At 51.3% G+C, this 12805-nt stretch overlaps 1 protein-coding gene across 2 annotated transcripts in view; it reads left to right on the top strand.

The window, feature by feature from the left end:
• Positions 1-12805, top strand: part of Col5a3 (collagen type V alpha 3 chain) — a 45255-nt gene that overhangs the window by 11192 nt on the left and 21258 nt on the right. For both annotated transcript variants that reach the window (XM_087563548.1, NM_021760.1), the window contains 23 exon segments: positions 1098-1145; positions 1220-1261; positions 1735-1797; positions 2265-2339; positions 2433-2516; positions 3114-3170; positions 3263-3316; positions 4074-4127; positions 4842-4895; positions 4993-5046; positions 5219-5272; positions 5660-5704; positions 5829-5882; positions 6667-6711; positions 6848-6901; positions 7086-7130; positions 8545-8598; positions 8700-8744; positions 9061-9114; positions 10390-10434; positions 10608-10661; positions 10774-10881; positions 11620-11673. In XM_087563548.1, the coding sequence (XP_087419674.1) occupies positions 1098-1145; positions 1220-1261; positions 1735-1797; positions 2265-2339; positions 2433-2516; positions 3114-3170; positions 3263-3316; positions 4074-4127; positions 4842-4895; positions 4993-5046; positions 5219-5272; positions 5660-5704; positions 5829-5882; positions 6667-6711; positions 6848-6901; positions 7086-7130; positions 8545-8598; positions 8700-8744; positions 9061-9114; positions 10390-10434; positions 10608-10661; positions 10774-10881; positions 11620-11673 (1296 nt within the window).

The following is a 12805-nucleotide window of genomic DNA, read 5'->3' as shown; positions in this document are numbered from 1 at the left end:
CCAGGGGAGCCCATCCAGGCTGGGAAGAAAGACTTGGGGCTGACTCTTAAGCAGAGAGACGGTGTCCTTAGTCATAAAGCCTTGGGTGGACGAAGCTATCGGGACAGGCAGCCCTGGTTCTCCTTGGTGCTGGCAGAGTCAGAGTCAGACTTGAGATGGGCACTGACTTCCTGCTCTGTTACTTTTCTTGTGCTAGGAGAAAATACCTGGTGGAGACGACTTGCGGGAGGAGGGGTTGCTTTGCTCGAATTGCAAAGGGTTGCAGCAGTTGCCCCACAGGATTGAGCATCATCATGGAGACAGGAGCATGTGGTGGGAGGTTTCAGTTCTTGGGGAAGGGGAAGCAGTGAGTAGGGAAAGCCTGTCTCTGCTGGTCCGGCACTCTCCTCTCCTTTAATTCTATCTGGTGAAGCACGACCGCCCCTCTGGGTGCCTCCTTCAGTAAATTCTCTCTGGAAACATCCAGACACACCCACAGTTCCAGCTCACCAATTACTTAGGTGATTTCATTTTGTTGTGCTTCTGGATTCGTTCGTTCATTCATTCATTCATCCATCCATTCATTCATTCATTCATATATGCATGCATTCATTCATTGAGACAGTCTCTTATTGTGTAGCCCTGGTTGGTTATCTGGAATTTGCTATGTAGACCCAGCTGGCCTCGAACTCCCAAAGATCTGCCTGCCTCTGCCTCTGAGAGCTGGGATTAAAGCGTGAGCTACCGCACTTGGTTTCTTCTAGGCAGCTTCAAATCCAGTCAGGTTAGCGATGAGGATAAGTCATCATGTGTCGAGGGTTGCAACTCATTTGCCATATGGGTATCACACACTAAACGACTTCATGAGTTACCTGTGGAGGGCCGCAGGTTCGAATAAGGTCCCAGCATCAATGGGTAAGAGGCAGAGTCATGATAAGGACTTTGGAGTTCATGCCCTTCACCTTGGATGACTTTCAGGAGTCAGTCCTCTCCTTCTACCATAGAGTGCAGAGATTGGATTCAGAATTTGTATGATCTGTGTTCACAGAGAGCAGTCTTTCTGCCCTCCTGTCTGTGTCTCTGCCCTCATGTCTCCTCTCTCCTCACACTGTTCCCAGGGTGCTGGAGAAAAGGGAGCGAAAGGAGAACCTGCGACTGTAGAGCAGGTGAGAGGAGGGGAGGCTGTGAGGAGGTCGAGGGACCTCCAGAGAACAGGGGTCACACCTTTTCCCACCTCCAGGGACAGCAGTTTGAGGGACCTGCAGGAGCTCCAGGACCCCGGGTGAGTATTGGTTCTAGTCCCACATTGCAACCTCTTTCCCCCATGTCTGGCCTTCTGGAGCCCATGCACAGAACAGCTATCACACTAGACACTCGCATAGCTATCTCCATTCCTTTCCTCGTACGTAGCCCAGGCTGGTCTCCACCTCACTATGTAGCCTAGACTGATGCTTCTGCCTCAGCCTCCTGAACATTGGGATTACAGGTGTGCACCATGGGGCCTGACTCTCCTCTAGTTGGAGAGAAGATTTGGGTTATAGTGTTGCCTGAAGGTCATCGGATGTTCAATACCCAAAAGATGTGTCAAAAAAGATGTAGGGTGCAAAGTTTAGAGGTCAAAAGACCATGGTGGGAGCCGAGCTGGCTAAGAGGCAGAGTCAGGAGGTGTGCCTGAAGTCAAGGTCATAGGCGAGCCAGAAGCCAGCAGGGCTCAAGTTCCGCATCTCCTGTGACCTCTGATTTCGGTCTCCACAGGGAATATCTGGTCCTTCAGGCCCTCCTGGGCCTCCGGGCTTCCCTGGGGACCGTGGCCTACCGGTAAGAGACTCCCCACTGGAGTGTACCCCTGTGCTGGGGTGGGATTTCTGGTTGGGAGTATGGAGATTTGAATGTGGCTGTGTGGGGCTGGGATTAGGAAACACCACCCCAGAAGCAATATCACCCCCGTCTGTGAACTCTGTGAACTCTGACCTCTTACCCCATTTTTCTTCTCGTGCCTGTTTTGGGGCATCTTTAAAATTTTCATGACGTCTTATCTATTCTGTGTGTGTGTGCACAAATTTTGGGGTAGTGCCATGTACCCTGGCGCCTGAGCAGAGGTCAAAGGACACCTTTCAGGACTCAGTCCTCTCCTTCTAACATGTGGATCTCAGGCGATCAAGCTGAGGCCATCAGGCTCCTTCCCAGTCTCTCTCCCTCTCTGTCCCCTCTCCTCTTCCACCTCTTGTCCTCACCTCTGTTTCTTCCCTCCTCCATCCACCCCTCTGTCTCGCTCCTTCTCTCAGGGCCCTGCTGGCCTCCCAGGAATCCCAGGCATTGATGGCGTCCGGGGCCTGCCAGGCACAGTGATCATGATGCCGGTAAGGAGGCGGAGTCCCACCCCTGGGCAGTGGAGTCCTGACCCCTGGGCTTGCCTCCTTGTGGATCTCTACTCATCCATAGTTGTTCCTTAGTTCCATTTTGCAAGCGGCTCGATGAAAGGACCCCCAGTCTCCTTTCAACAGGCACAGGCCCAGGCAGTACTGCAACAGGCTCAGGTGAGTGGGATAAGGGACAAGGGACAGCAGAAATAAAGGTTCATGCAGGACTGGCTGGGAGACTGAGGACATCTCAGGCTTGCTGTGAGTTTCTGTTGCTATTGTAAAATCTGGAGCCTGGGTGGTTTATAAGGAGAACAGAGGATTTGGGCTAAAGATTCTAGAGGCTGGGGAATACCAGAGCAGCGAGCTGCCACCTAGCTGGGTGTGTCATAACTGGTGGCCGGCCGTGCAAGGCAGGATAGTAATGCACGAGGACGAGCCACTACTCTTTTAAAGGTACTGATTGTCAGTATGGGGACCCGCCCTTCTGATTTCACCGAGTTCCAATCATCTTCCAAAAGGCTCCCCTCAAAGCATTGTCAACACGGGAATCGGGGAAGACATTTGCAACCTGTGAAGGGGGCACACTCCTAATTCTAGTAGTGCTTCTGTGGTCTTTTTTTTTTTTTTTTTTTTTTTTTTGTTCTTTTTTTCGGAGCTGGGGATCGAACCCAGGGCCTTGAGCTTCCTAGGCAAGCGTTCTACCACTGAACTAAATCCCCAACCCTGCTTCTGTGGTCTTATGGGGGACTCTTGCTCTGTCTGTCTTTCCAGCTGTCCATGAAAGGGCCCCCTGGTCCAGTAGGGCTCACTGGGCGCCCAGGCCCTGTGGTGAGTAAGGGATCTGCCTTGGGGAGAGAATGCATCCATGCCAAATGCCTCATTGCTTAAGCTGTGCCCCTCCCCATCTCTCCTCCTCCAAGGGCCTCCCTGGATATCCAGGTCTGAAAGGTGAATTGGGAGAAGCAGGGCCTCAGGTGAGTTTGGGGAAGGGGTGGATATGGGGGGGAATGGATTAGACGGGAAACGTTTCCTCCAAAGGTTCCAGGATAAAATGCCAGCTGGGGAAAATAACACATGAAGCAGAAATATTCCTTTGAAATTTCTGCCTCTCCTGGGGAATTGAAGAGAGTGGTTAGAAGCACTGACTGCTCTTCCAGGGAACCTGGCTTAATTCCCGGTGCCCATATAGTGGTCCATGATTGTCGGTAATTCCATCTCCATAGGTACCCTCACAATACAATACCTGCAGCAAAACACCAACGCACATAAATAAAAGTAAATAAAATAGGTCCTGGGCTTGGGGCTGGGCTCAGCTGGTAAAGCACTTGACTCTTGTGCCTGAGAGCCTGAGTCCTAGCTCCAGCATCACATGACCAGGTGTGGGGTACACGCCTGTCATCCTAGCCCTTGGCGAGGTAGAGGCTGACCAGGAGGGCAAGGCCTAGCCTAAAACTCAAAGATCCACCTGCCTCTGCCTTCCAAACACTGGGACTGAAGGTGTGCGCCTCCACTGAGGCGGCGGCCATCTTTAGTCTCAGCACTCAGGAGGCAGACGCAAGGGGATCTCTGAATTCAAGGCCAGCCTGGTCTGTATAATGAGCTCTAGGCCAGCCAGAGTCACATGGTAAGACCTTGTCAAAACAAACCAACCAAACCAACCAACCAAAACAAAAGATGGACAGAGAAAAAAGCGTAAACCTTTTCGTTTAATTCTTCTCTTTCCCACTCTAGGGCCCCCGAGGATTGCAGGGCCCTCCTGGGCCTCCTGGACGGGAAGGCAAGACAGTGAGTAACTTCTAGGTTCTTAAGTTGTGCTTTGTTCGCCACCAGCACCAAACAAAAACCCTGGCTTCGTTCTCTCAGGTCTTCTTGTGTTATCAGAGGGACCTGAGCATTGAAGGCTGCGGTGGTGGTCTGCTGGGTGTACAATGAAGGGGTGTGGCAGGCGGCAGGACTTGAGAACAGGGACAGTGCTTGGCCTGGGGTCTGAAGTGTAGTCAGGAGCCGGTGAAGAACCACCTAACAGCACAACATATGAAAAAGACCCCCTGGAGCCGTGCGTGCCAGTATGTGCCTGTGATCCTGGGAGACGAGGCAGGAGAATTAGAAATTCAGGTCGTTCTTTAAAGTCTGCATAGGGTAAAGTACTTGCTGTCAGTTCTGTTGACTGGAGTCCAGTCCTGAGAGTCACCTCACGGGAGAAGAGAATTGACTTCCACAAGTTGTCTTCTGACCTCCACGTGTGTGCCGTGGCCTATACATGCATACGCACATGCACGCACTCATGCACACATGCACACTAAGTACACTAGCCAGATTTGATGACTTTAATGCTAGCACTCAGGAGTCAGAGGCAGGCAGATCTCTGGGCAGGCCTGTAGTCCTAGCATGAATAGTGAGTACCAGGCCAAGCAGGGCTACACAGTGAGACTCGACAACGACAACGACAAATCAAAACATTAACTTTAACCCTTGACTTTAGCCTCACTTTCTTCATAGGGCCGAGCTGGAGCAGATGGGGCTCGGGGTCTTCCGGGAGACACAGGACCTAAGGTGGGTGGTGGGGCCAGGGCTGTTTGAAGTGGGGAGGGTGCAGGGGCGTGAGCCGTCAAGGTCAAGGATTCGAGGCAGCTGCCCTCTCTTCCTACAGGGTGACCGGGGCTTTGATGGCCTGCCTGGACTGCCTGGTGAGAAGGGCCAGAGGGTGAGTGCCCCTCCCACACCCACACCCTTGTTTCAGTGTACAAAGCTTCACTAACTTCAGAGCTTCATACCCTTTCCCAGCCTTCATGTCCCCGCACAGAGCTTCTTTTCTGAAGTGAGGGGCTCCTGCATATGCTAATCTGTTCAGATGTCCCCCTCCTTCTCTGTGCCAGGGTGACTTTGGACCTGTAGGACAACCTGGTCCCCCAGGAGAAGATGGTATAAAGGTAAGCTGGGAGGAGGTGTGGGAAAGAGACTGGCCTAGAGGTGGGGGTGGGGGGGCGGAGCATTTGCCTACCATGTATATGAAGCCCTGGCTTCAGTCCCTGACATCAAAACAAACAAACAAACAAACAAACAAAAAAAGTCAGACATAGGCTGAATGGTGTCTGGGGACTGGGGTCTGCTCTGGAGGAGCAGGAAGCCCCAGGGTCCTCTAAAAGGCTGTGTTGGAGCTGAAAGCTAGCTTCAGGGTTAGGATGTGGGAGGTTAAGTTGAGGCCTGGAGACAGTGTGGAGACACCAAGCTGACTCTTAAAGGGGCTTCTAGATGAGGGGAGGTTGTATCCCCGGGCTGTACTTGCCCACTGCAAATAATGCTGTCACTTTCCACAGGGCCTGCAGGGACCTCCAGGCCCCACTGGCCAGGCTGGAGAGCCGGTAGGTATTGGGAGACCCCAGACTCCTTTACTTGTTGAGGGGAGGGAAGGATCCCCTTGGGCCATGAAACTTGCAGGAGTATATATATCTCTGATGCTGGAATTATGTGGCCTCCTCTTTGCAGGGTCCCCGAGGTCTGATTGGCCCCAGAGGCCCCCCTGGTCCTTTAGGACGCCCGGTGAGAATCGTGTTGGCTCCCTGTCTGTGTTTTATTCTTACCTGTCTTCCCCTTGTAAGCTACTCCCCGCCCCTATTTAGTGTGTGTGTGTGTGTGTGTGTGTGTGTGTGTGTGTGTTTGCACGGCCCACATGTGGAGATCAGATCCTTTCTTTCACCATGTGGGTCCCTGGAATCAAACTCAGGACATCAGTCTTAGCAGCAAGTGCCATTATCCACTGAGTAACCCCCTGGCCTCCTTTCTCTCCCACCCCCTCTTGTCCTTACTGTGATTGCCTGCACAACAGTGCAAGTGTGCAACTGAAAGTCAGAGGACAGCTGCAGAGTAGGTCTTCTCCCACCTTGTTTGAGGGTTTTTTTGTTTGTTTTTTTAAGGCAAGGTATCTCTGTGTAGCCCTGGCAGTCCTGGAACTCACTTTGTAGACCAGGCTGGCCTCGAACTTAGAGACCCTTCTGCCTCTGCTGCCTCCTGGGTGGTGGGATTAAAAGCCCGTGGGCTTGTGTCAGGGTTTTTCTGTTGTTTTTCTACTTTGGTGGCCTTCAAGTTTTCTAGGGAAATCAGTCTCAGCCTTTCTTGTCCCTGTAGGGATTACAAATGCTGATGCCACTAGTTAGGCTTTTGCATGGGTTCTGGGGATTCGAACTCGGAGCTTCATGCTTCCCCACTGAGCATCTGCCAAGCTGGAACATACTCTCTGCTGCTGGCGTTCTCTTTCCTACATGTTCCTCAGCAGCTCGTACCCAGGTCATGATCTGTCCTGGTCTCACATCCTCTGTCCTCACAGGGTGTGACAGGGAGTGATGGCGCACCGGGTGCCAAAGGCAACGTGGTAAGTGTCCTACCACCTGCTCTCGCCTTCTGACCCTCCAAACCCACGGCCATTCTAGCCTTGTCTACCTGGAACTCTCCTTACCCTCCACATTCCGACCCCTTCTGGCTTCACTGAACCCACCCTTTCCCCACAGGGTCCTCCCGGAGAACCAGGCCCCCCAGGACAGCAAGGAAACCACGGCTCCCAGGTTCAAGCCCTCTGTCTTGACAATGGGGTGTGGTGGGGTTGAGCCACTGTCCTCCCTTGTCCAGTTTTATTGTCCCTCTGTCTTGACAATGGGGTGTGGTGGGGTTGAGCCACTGTCCTCCCTTGTCCAGTTTTATTGTCCCTCTCTCTTCTCATGACTCCTTCGCCTTCTTTTTCTCTCCCAGGGAATCCCAGGCCCCCAGGGGCCCATTGGCACACCCGGGGAGAAGGTAAGGGACTTCCTCTTGTCATCAGAAGCTTCACTCAAGGGTCCCTTTGAGGGACTTCCTGCTGATGAATAGTTACATTCCAGAAGCCAATCCCGAGTGACAGAGTGGCATTGTTGCGGGAGGCTGGCAGACAGAGGAGATGTTGTTAGTACAGAAAGAAGCCCTCACAGAAGGGAATCCCAGGATGCTAATGAAGGACAGGCCTTTCTCAGGAACCAGAGCACTCAGCTGTGTCTCTGCTTCCTTGGCAGATACAATTGTGTGTGTGTGTGTGTGTGTGTGTGTGTGTGTGTGTTCACATGTAGTGTGTGCATACCTACCTGTGCGTGTACACCTATGTGTATGTGTCCTAGTTTGCTTTTCTGTTGTTGAGATAAAACACTGACCAAAGCCAGCTCGAGGAGGAAAGGACCTATGAGTCCATGTAACTGAGGAAACGCAGGAACCTAGAGGCAGGAACTGAAGCAGAGGCTATGGAGAAATGCTGCTAACTGGCTTTGCTCAGCCTGTTTCTTATACAACCCAAGACTACCTGCCCAGGGTGACACCACCCTCAGCGGGCTGGACCCTGCCATAGCAATCATTAATCAAAAAAAAAAAAAAAAGCTTCACATTCTGCAAACATCTGATAGGCCCAAAGGTAGCTAAGAGGCTGGGAAACCAGAACTAGAGAGCTTTCACATCTGCCCAAGCCCGTCCTTCTGCAGATGAAGCTGTGGGTAGGATGCACTTTCAAAGAAAGGTGTCTTACCAGGTCTGGACACACCTCTGCAGAACCAGCAATGGCCCCAGACTGGACCTTACTTTAGAACTTTGTCTCAACAAATAAGTAAATAAATAAATGAAATGAAACAAAGAAACAAGTCAAAAGGGTGTGGGTGAGAAGCTCCCAACCCCAGCATATTTCGTACTGTTCCTGTTCTTTTTGTGATATTCAGCATAGAACCTGGGGCCTTGTGCGTGATAGGCAAGCACTCTACCCTGGAGCAGCACCCCAGCTTGTCACTCAAGGATTCTAGAAAGGAGATCTACCACTGAGCCACGTCATGACCCTTCTCATATTGTTTTGTTTGTTTGTTTGTTTTCAAGACAGGGTTTCTCTCTGTAGCCCTAGTGTCCTAGAACTCACTCTGTAGACCAGGTTGGCCTTGAACTCAGAGATGTGCCTGCCTCTGCCTCTGAGTGGTGGGATTAAAGGCGCATGCCACCACCACCCAGGCTCTCATATTGCTTTTGTATCTCTCCCTGATGCGGGAGATTTTTGAAGATCAGAGAGGGCAAACTGGTGTCCCAGAGTCACATAGAAAACCCCCGGCAGAGCTGGTATTGTATGCTTGCCCTGTGTTGCCTGGGTAAACTCCCCAGTCCAGGCACTGAGACTCTCAGGCTACTCTTATTGTTCCTCTTTTTCCAGGGTCCTCCTGGAAACCCCGGAATTCCAGGTGTCCCAGGATCTGAGGGCCCCCCGGTGAGAACCAGGAGCTGGGATGAGGGGAAGGGGAAGGGGAAGGTTTGGGTATTTGCATGGCAAATTTTGGTCTTTGATGAGTTGATGTGTTTCTCCATCAGGGCCACCCAGGCCATGAGGGTCCCACCGGAGAAAAGGGGGCTCAGGTGAGTGACCAGGAGGGTGGCTGGGAAGAGGAGTAGCAAGTAGCTACTGAGGAGACAGGATACTGGGGACAGGGAAGAGGTGGAACAAGAGAGCACTCACCTTGGGCTGGAGAGATGGCTCAGCGGTTAAAAGCACCGACTGCTCTTCCTGAGGTCCTGAGTTCAAATCCCAGCAACCACATGGTGGTTCACAGCCATCTGTAATGAGATCTGATGCCCTCTCCTGGTGTCTGAAGACAGCTACAGTGTACTCATATACAATAAATAAAATCTTAAAAAAAAATTTAAGAGAGCACTCACCTTATTTTCCTTTCAGGGCCTACCAGGGTCAGCAGGCCCTCAGGGCTATCCTGGACCTCGTGGTGTGAAGGTAGGGAACGCCTGAGGGCTTGAGGGTGGGATAGTTGATTGGTGTTGGTATCAGAAGACCAGCTTAGTTCCAGGCATTGTGCGCCTGTCTGTGGTCCCAGTATTTGGGAGGCAGAGGTGAGAAAATTGCTGCAAGTTTGAGGCTAGCCTGAGCTATGTAGTGAATTCTGCCAGGGAGGGGTCCATTGCACTGTTATATTTTGAGATATATGTTATATTTTGAGATATATACACTGTCTCAAAAACAAAACAGAAAGGGGCTGGGGATTTAGCTCAGTGGTAGAGCGCTTACCTAGCAAGCGCAAGGCCCTGGGTTCGGTCCCCAGCTCCGAAAAAAAAAGAACCAAAACCAAAACAAAACAAAACAAAACAAAACAGAAAATCAACAAATGAAAAAACAGTATCCTAATAGTTCTATTTCATTGTTAGTTTCTTTTTTCATCTTTTTCTTTGCTTAATTTATAAATTGGATTTTATCATAGTTTGGTGTATGCATAGAGGAGGCAACATAGATAAGAACTGAATCTAATCCCTTCCCTAGGGGTTGGGGGTGTGGGTCGTGGAGGGTGGGGAGTGCCGCGTCTTATTTTGCAGATAGTGGAGGGCTGTGGCTGCAGCCTGTGTTGTATCTGAATCCAGTTACTTTGTAGCCAAGGGAGGGGGAGGCAGCAGCGGAAAGCTTTCTTTACTGTGGTCCAGTGAATTACCGCGGGGCTGCAGAAGGCCCTGCTGTTTCCAAGCACATAGTTGCATCAGCTCCAACTGCTTGTTCATTCTTCAGTTGAGCTCAGTTCCCGTCTGAGCCAAGTGCAGTTTGTCAGTGTGGTACAGGCAGGAAGTCAGTCCAGGGTATGCACTCTGCACGGGATGGGCATGCTGTCACCAGGCACAGAGTCTCCTTGTGGCCAGCACAATGGGGAAGCTCTCCCCTGCCTTTGGAATGAGGTTGGCCTCTGGAATGTTCGTTCTGCTGCCAGAAGGAACTGTAGACACTGTATCCTCAGGAAGTAGAGATGAATGGTGTAGAGATTTGGCGCTCCTGCTTCTCCCCATGCTTCTGAACTTTGTGAGGGCGGGGGACGGGGTGGCTAACCAGGCACGCGATGGGGAGGGGAAGCTGAGCAAGTACACTGAGGGGTTCTGAGGAGACAGGACTGCTTCCTCTAAGGCTGGCCGCCACACTTGGAAATGTTCTCACAATTTTAGGTCAAGGGAGGAAGTCTGAAACCTTCCTTAAGAGGGAAGGGGACTGAGAGCTCTCTAAAATTTTTCTTAGGGTACCTCTGGTAACCGGGGCCTCCAAGGAGAGAAAGGAGAAAGGGTGAGAAGGAAGGGGTTCATTGGAGGGGAGGGAGAGGGCATTCCCACCAAGAGGCCCTGGCTGTGTCCCTTCCCTAAGGCCCTATGCTTTCTGCCTGCTTCTGTCCCTTCTTCTATTCCTCCCTTTCTCACTTCTCCACCTTCTCTGTCTCCATTTCTGTATCTCCTCCCCAGGGAGAGGATGGTTTTCCAGGCTTCAAGGGTGATGAGGGACCAAAAGGCGACCGGGTAAGACCAGCTTCATATGAGGACTGTGTGGGGTAAACACAGGGGTATGGGCTATGAGTAAACAGTAGGAAGGCCAAGGGACTGATTTCTGTCCTTTTCTTTTCTATCTCAGGGAAACCCGGGACTCCCAGGTCCCAGAGGAGAGGATGGCCCAGAAGGACAAAAGGGGCCTGAGGGACTGCCTGGTGATGAGGGCCCCCCAGGAGCAGCAGGGGAGAAGGTGATTTGACAGGGTTCACTTGCTTTGTTTACTGCCTATTTCTGTGTCAGGCTGCTGTCTCACCATCCAATCTGTAGATGGAACCAGAAGTCTCACTTGCTAGAAAACAGTTATACTGTGGAGAGAGCCACACCCCAGCCCCTCACTGGGGGGATTCTGGACAGAGATGTAAGGCTGGGCTAACCCCTGTCATATTTAATTCATTTGCTGAGCACTGTAGAGCAATTACTTGCACGTACCTTCATTTTAATCCCCACAGCGACTCTATGTAATAGACATTTAAAAAGATTTATTTTATGTCATGGTGGTGCCTTCCTTTAATTCCAGAGCTAGGTGGGTTGGGGGTGGGACAAAGGTACGTGAATCTTTTTGAGCCTGAGGCCAGCCATGTCTACTTAGTGAGTTCTAGGACAGGCAGAGCTACACAATGAGATTTTAAAAAGGGGGCGGGGAACTGATTTTTATTTTTAATTCTGTGTCTCTCGGTGCAAGTACAGATGCCTCCAGAGGTCAATCCCTGGAGCCAAAGCCACAGGTGGTTGTGAGCTACCTGATAGGGCTCTGGGAAGCAAACATTTTATCCCCACCGTACAGATGAGGACACTGGTTGGTTCTGGTGAATGAGCTCCGCACAGGCACCGAGTAGGAACTCAGTTTCCTTGGTTCTCACTCTGCTCCCCATCTGGTCTCCAGCTTCAACCTGTGACCTTTGTTCCACATCTTTTTTTTTTTCTGTAGGGCAAGCTTGGGGTGCCAGGTCTCCCAGGTTATCCAGGACGCCCAGGACCTAAGGTAAGAGGCCATGGAATTGGAGGTGGGCAGGAGAAAGGTAGAGAGACTGATGCCTGTTGGTCCAAGCTGTGACCTGGGGGGCAGGGGTTGTCGATTGGAAAGTTCATGTCATTGAGAGAGGATTATGCAGGACATGGGCATCGTAGCCTCATTCTCAGAAGTGCTTATGGCCGCCATGACCTTGAGTGAGTTCTTGAACCCATTCTCCCAGGTGCTAAAAGTGGAGGTTCCTGTGACGTCTGCCTTTATTCTCTTGATGATGACTTTTGGTGTGGTTGTTTGGTTCATCAACCAGAGGGCTGTGCTAGACTGTTTTCTATTGCTATAACGAAAACATTTGAAGCTGGATATTTTATGAAGAAAAGAGGTTTTGTTAGCATAGCTTTGAAGGCCAATAACTTAAAGTCAGAGGACTCCACTGATTTAGCCCTAGTTCAGGTCCCTCCCTGACTGAGTTACTGTATTAGGGAATGTGTCCTACAGAAGCAGGTATGACTTAGATCCCACAACAGCACTGGAAGCCAGGGATGGGATGGCCACACCCCTTCCTTAATAATAACCCACCAGAGACTGGCAAGATTGCTGTCAGTACAGTGCTTGCTATGCAGGCATGAAGCCCTGAATTTGAGTCCCAGCACGCATGTGAAAAGCCCTGTGTGGTATACATTCGGAGCCTTGGCATTGGGGACCGGAGGGTTCCCGGGGTCAATGGCCAGAAAGTCTAGCCCTTGACCAAGCTCTGGCTTCAGTGGAGACTTTATCTCAAAGAGTTAAGGACGAGGGGCCAAGGAGATAGATCAGGGGAGAGAGTGCTTGCTGAGTTTGAACCTGAGTTCAAATTTCTGTACCCACTTTCCATGCTGGAGAAATGGCTCAGCAGCTGAGAACCCTTGCTGCCCTTCAGAGCTCTGGGCACCATACCCACACTGCCAGCCCACGACCGGCTCTAACCTAGGCTCCAAGGATCTCTCAAGGTATTGTCCTTGGCCAGCACGCCGTGTGCACACACCCCCAAACAAAACTCCTTTAAATATGAAGGAGAAAAAAGTCAGTCAAGGTCTTGAGTTCCTGTAACCCCAGGGCTGTGGAGGCTGAAACAGGAGAAACCCTGGGCCTTGCCAGACAGCAGGCT

Source organism: Rattus norvegicus, chromosome 8 (genome assembly GCF_021556685.1).
Source record: "Rattus norvegicus strain SHRSP/BbbUtx chromosome 8, alternate assembly SHRSP_T2T, whole genome shotgun sequence".
NCBI lineage: Eukaryota > Metazoa > Chordata > Mammalia > Rodentia > Muridae > Rattus > Rattus norvegicus.
Note: the sequence above shows the minus strand (reverse complement) of the source record. Positions and strands in the feature narration are given on the sequence as shown.